Raw genomic sequence first — 5,506 nt, 5'->3', positions numbered from 1 at the left:
AAGATCATTATTATGATCTTTATCCCACAGGTGGGGGAACGGAGGCTCACAGAGGTTAAGTGACCAACTAACATCACAGAGTTGCCTTGGAGACCCCTCCAGCCCTGGTGACCTCCTCACCTCAGTGTTCCAGGTGGAGCGCAGAGCCTCCTGCCCTCCTGTGTTCCACATTAGAAAGTGGGTCTTCCGCAGAACGATCTCCTCCACGTTGCTACCGATGGTGGGACAGGTGTGGACCACCTCATTTGTCAGGTTGGGGTGGTAGGAGAGGGTACAAGAGCTCAGCCCAGCCCACTCCCACCTCTGGCCTCTCCACCCCTCTACTTCCAAGGCAGGTGGAATCTAACTCAGAACAACTCAGTCCAGGTTGCTGGGAGCCAGGCCCTGTGCTGGGCACCAGGGAATGAAGACAGTGAGACTAAGCTCTGCCCTGGCTTAGACCCCAGAGAGAGGAGACTTACTAGAGCAAACTTTAATATGCAATTGAACCACCTGGGGGGTCTGGTCAAAATGCAGATTCTGATCCAGTCGGTCTGGGCTGGGGCCCAGGGTTCTGCATGTCTAACAAACTTCCAGATGACGCCCATGCTGCTGGTCTATGGACCACGCTATGAGTAGCAAGGGATGAGGAAAAAGAGACAGACACAAGTGAGGGCCATCAGAGAGGTGCTTTGTTTAAAGTGACGTAGAAAAGACACACGTTTTTATGCATAAAGAATGCTTCTGAAAGGTTACCAAGAAGTTATAACAGGGGTNCCCAGAGAGAGGAGACTTACTAGAGCAAACTTTAATATGCAATTGAACCACCTGGGGGGTCTTGTCAAAATGCAGATTCTGATCCAGTCGGTCTGGGCTGGGGCCCAGGGTTCTGCATGTCTAACAAACTTCCAGATGACGCCCATGCTGCTGGTCTATGGGCCACGCTATGAGTAGCAAGGGATGAGGAAAAAGAGACAGACACAAGTGAGGGCCATCAGAGAGGTGCTTTGTTTAAAGTGACGTAGAAAACACACACGTTTTTATGCATAAAGAATGCTTCTGAAAGGTTACCAAGAAGTTATAACAGGGGTTGCCTCTGAGGAGAAAAACTGGGAGTTAGGGGAGAGAGGGAAACTTTTTTTTTCAAAAAAGTAAACATGTCAAGGTAAGCAGACAACTCTTTAGAAGCCCAAACACATTTTCTCGCTGTATTTATGCTGAATGCTCCATCTACAGTGGGCAGTCATGAAGATGGTCTTCTACAGGACATCATGGTCACAGGACTGGGACAATCCAGTGGGACTAGGAGGGAGCGTGAGGACAGGGGCGAGGAAGAGCTACCTCTTGCTGTTTCACGTTAGAGACAAACGGTAACGCACAGTTACGGGCCTGTGACCTTCTTCTGTCACCTGACATAACGCTCGATGTATCACCCACTTTATTCCACAAGTCCTCCTTGTTCCGCAAATGGTGTTCTGCAGCTTCAATGTTCAGTGGGTCATCAAAATTCAAAAGATGAGTAAACAAATAATTTAATCCCCAAACAACACCCTTTAATGTTCTCGTGGGAGCCCCGCCAGTGCCGTCCATCGAATGTTCTCTCCGTCAACTGAGACTTATTTCACCTGTGTCTGTGATGCTGGGGTGCCAGCCCCTGGCCAAGCACTTCACCTTGGGAGGCACCATGTTGTCCGCATCGGGAACTTCAGACTGAAGTTTCCCACCCTGGTGGTCACCCTCATCTGGGGTTACGGCTAAGCTGAAAGCAGTGAAGCTTGTTTGGATCAGGAAAGTGCACTTTCCGCGTACAAGGTAAATTAGCTTCACGTTCTGCCACCTCTTTGACCAGCCACTTGTCTCCCACAGAAACCCCGGGAGCGGAGTCAGACGCTGTGGCTGCTGTCGGGGACCGCTGGAGACCATCATCCGGCTCAGCTTGCTCGCCAGGGTTAGCATGACTGCTGCCTTCACCCTGGGCACCCGGAGACAGGCGAGGCGGGCCCCTCACGGCTGCACCGTAAGAGGGGAACTGACTCCTCACTGTATACTCTGCTGCTGTTCCAATTTTTCTTTAAAAAAAAAAAAAAAAAACTATTTACATATATTGCTTTTTCAGGGAAACTTTGTCCTAAGTAAATAAGTTACTGCAGAGCTTCCCTTTAATGTTCTCGTGGGAGCCCCGCCAGTGCCGTCCATCGAATGTTCTCTCCGTCAACTGAGACTTATTTCACCTGTGTCTGTGATGCTGGGGTGCCAGCCCCTGGCCAAGCACTTCACCTTGGGAGGCACCATGTTGTCCGCATCGGGAACTTCAGACTGAAGTTTCCCACCCTGGTGGTCACCCTCATCTGGGGTTACGGCTAAGCTGAAAGCAGTGAAGCTTGTTTGGATCAGGAAAGTGCACTTTCCGCGTACAAGGTAAATTAGCTTCACGTTCTGCCACCTCTTTGACCAGCCACTTGTCTCCCACAGAAACCCTGGGAGCAGAGTCAGACGCTGTGGCTGCTGTCGGGGACCGCTGGAGACCATCATCCGGCTCAGCTTGCTCGCCAGGGTTAGCATGACTGCTGCCTTCACCCTGGGCACCCGGAGACAGGCGAGGCGGGCCCCTCACGGCTGCACCGTAAGAGGGGAACTGACTCCTCACTGTATACTCTGCTGCTGTTCCAATTTTTTTTTAAAAAAAAAAAAAAAAAAAAAAACCATTTACATATATTGCTTTTTCAGGGAAACTTTGTCCTAATAAGTTACTGCAGAGCTTCCAAAACGGGACAGATGCCAGCGGGGAGCGGGCTCCGGCGGCTGTCTGCTCAGCCCCGAGCACGCGTGCCAGGCTCCGGCAGCCCCGGAGCACAGAGCCCACCCAGGCCCCACGCCGGCCCGCGCTGAGCTCGCCGTCGGCCTCGGGTTTGAAGAAGGGGAGAAAGTCAACGGGCAAACGCAGGGGCAGGGTGAGAAAGGAGGGGCCTGCCGTTCGGGGGAGCGAAGGTCAGGGAGGCAGGCGACAAGGTTCTGACTCCCATCAGGCCTGTCACTGGGTTCGGGAGGGGCTGGGGGCTGGGGTCGCCCATAGCGTGCAGGATTCGAATGCCAGCGGAGGGGCCACTACACTGGGAAGGTCACACCCGCGTTCCCCATCACTCCGGGCTACAGCTGAGCCTGGTAACCCGAGGAAGAGCTCCGGTGATTGGTCCAAATGCCAGTCAGTCTGGTGGGAGGCCCCGCCCCGCCCTTCCCCATCCTAGAGTCACTTACAACTGGTAGAGAACGGTGGCCTTTCCTGCACTGTCCAGTCCCACGATGATAACCTTGTGCTCTGGAGGCACTGGGGGAAGGGCAGAGTCAGGGCCAAACCCGATGACCAAGGGACCGTGTGTCCCCACCTGGCCTCCCAGGAAGGAGATCGGTGTTGCCGGCAGACTGGGGGACCTCGGGCCACCACACCGCTTCTGCTTCCCACCCGGCCCGGACACCTGCGCCACTCCCGGATGGTAGAAAAGAGAGCTGAGCCCCACCTCCCTTCACAGTTGCAGAAAAGTGATTGAAACGTCTGGGACTCTCTGGACTTGCCAAGGGCAGGGGTCTCTGGAAAGAGCAGAGCGCGAAGTCACCCGCAGGAAACCGGCAGTTTAGCCCGGAGTCGGGAGGCTCGCCCAGTCCTGCGCCCTGGGGCTCAGCGCAGCGCGGGGACCGGGAGCAGCTGGCGGGAGGGGGGGGAAGGGGCAGTTAGGGGACACCTTGGAGCCCGCGAGGAGCGCCCACGCAGGACTCTCAGAGTCCGAGGTCCCCTAGTGCATCCTCCAGATTGGGGTAGCTCCAGGAGAGAGCGGGATCAAAGCGATCGCTTGAATGCCCTGTGTGCCCCTTACTTACCCTGGTTCCCAAAGATGCCCATCAACTTGGTGATCAGCTGTCCCATGGCACGTCCTGGGCTGGGCAAGTGCAGTACTCAGAGGCCTGTGGGGACCTGAGTAGATCCCAGGTGCCCGGAGCCCCGCCCCCAGGGGAGGGACTGAGAGGCTTCACCTATGATGTTAGGGAAGCCCCACGTGTCACCAACGGGACCTGGGAATCCCCTTGGACACTCGCTTCTCACGGGTCCAGTGGACATCATGGTGATGATGAGCTGCCTGTCCAGGGCCCTGGAGATGCAAGGAAAATGGAGTCCCAGATTCCATCCCCTCCCCCTTGCTCTGAGAAAACTCCAGTGTTCTCAGGGTGGACTGTCCCCCCAACGCAAATCAAAGGAAACTAAACACTGCTCAAAACTGGATCCCAGCTCTCCCTCTTCCAAGTGCCATGTCTAGGGCAGAGGACTGAAGCAAAACCCCGGGCAACGCACCTTCTACACGTACCAACTGTGTGGGACAGACGGGGCTCACTGATCTTCTCTGAGCTGGGAGAAAATTCCAACCCTCGGCAGATCTCTAGTTGTGTCACTAGTATGGGTCTTTTGGGTCCACTCTAAGTGGGTCCCCTTGGGAAGGGCATAGTCTCCCCTCCTTTTGCAGGTTCCTTGGTGTTAGACAACTTCTAAGAATAAATCAGTGCTGCTTCTACAATTTACTGACAAACCTGCTCAGGCACAGCTCCCTGGTCCCCAGGGGTGAGCACCTGAAAACAAGGATGGAGCAAGAGGAGAGGTCCCCCAGCTGGAGAGGCTGACCGAGGGGCCGCAGACACTGAGACCCAGCAGAGGAGAACATGGGCTGGATGAGGGAAAGGAAGGGGGACCTTATTGTTCCTTCTTTTCTTAACCTGGGAAAAACCAGAAAGCAAAAAGAGAACTGGGAAAGGCAAATCAATCCTAGGCTGAGGGGGTGGTTAGAAGGAGACTTCAGTCATCACACCAGAGAGCCGACTCCTTCCACCCCACTGCCCTCCTACAGCCCCATTATTGCTCCCTTCCGCTAACATTACAACCCTTTAACTGGTCTCCCTGCCTCTACCCCTCCCTTACCCAGGGCATCCTCCTCGCAACCATAATTAACTTTCATAAAGCATAGCTCAAGGTTCCCAGCTCATAAACCTTCAATGGATCCCCATTGCCCACTGGATTCAGATCAATCTCCTAACCTGACATTCAAGAGCCTCCATGAGCAGCCCCCACCTGCCCTTGCAGGTTTATCTCCCAGGTTCTGTATCTACTGGTCCTTGCCCACACATGCCCAGCTCTCCCCAACTCTGCCTTTCCTTCCACATTTCCTCCACCTGAATGCCTTTCACCTTCTCAGAAAGAATGCCTGAGACCCTTTAGCTGCCTTGCCATAAAAACCACCTACTCCCCAAACCCTGGCTTAGTTCTCCAGCTGCACAGAGCTTCTCTCTGCCCTGAGATTGTAGATCGGCAAGTACATTTCCTCCAACTGACTGTGAGGCCTGGATCGTGGGGTTCCTATCTTGTTCACCCCCTCCACTCCCTGCTTGGCCCAGTGCATAGCACACAGTTGAAATGTGTTGCTATTGGATTGATGTAGAATAAGTTAAGCTACAGCCTGAGAAATGGTGCTTGGGGTGTTAAAAAAGG

The 5,506-nt window shown here is 54.2% G+C and overlaps 1 protein-coding gene and 1 pseudogene across 1 annotated transcript in view; both read right to left on the bottom strand.

Moving 5' to 3' along the window:
• Positions 1-3,898, bottom strand: part of ARL5C (ADP-ribosylation factor-like 5C) — an 8,845-nt gene extending 4,947 nt beyond the window's left edge. The window contains 3 exon segments of the mRNA XM_008573599.1: positions 121-280; positions 3,235-3,295; positions 3,853-3,898. Of these exon segments, the coding sequence (XP_008571821.1) occupies positions 121-280; positions 3,235-3,295; positions 3,853-3,898 (267 nt within the window).
• Positions 1,028-1,935, bottom strand: LOC103591196 (annotated as a pseudogene).
• Positions 3,899-5,506: the final 1,608 nt, after the last annotated feature.

This window comes from Galeopterus variegatus, unplaced genomic scaffold (assembly GCF_000696425.1).
Source record: "Galeopterus variegatus unplaced genomic scaffold, G_variegatus-3.0.2 Scaffold938, whole genome shotgun sequence".
Lineage (NCBI taxonomy): Eukaryota > Metazoa > Chordata > Mammalia > Dermoptera > Cynocephalidae > Galeopterus > Galeopterus variegatus.
This window is presented reverse-complemented; position numbering and strand designations above follow the sequence as displayed.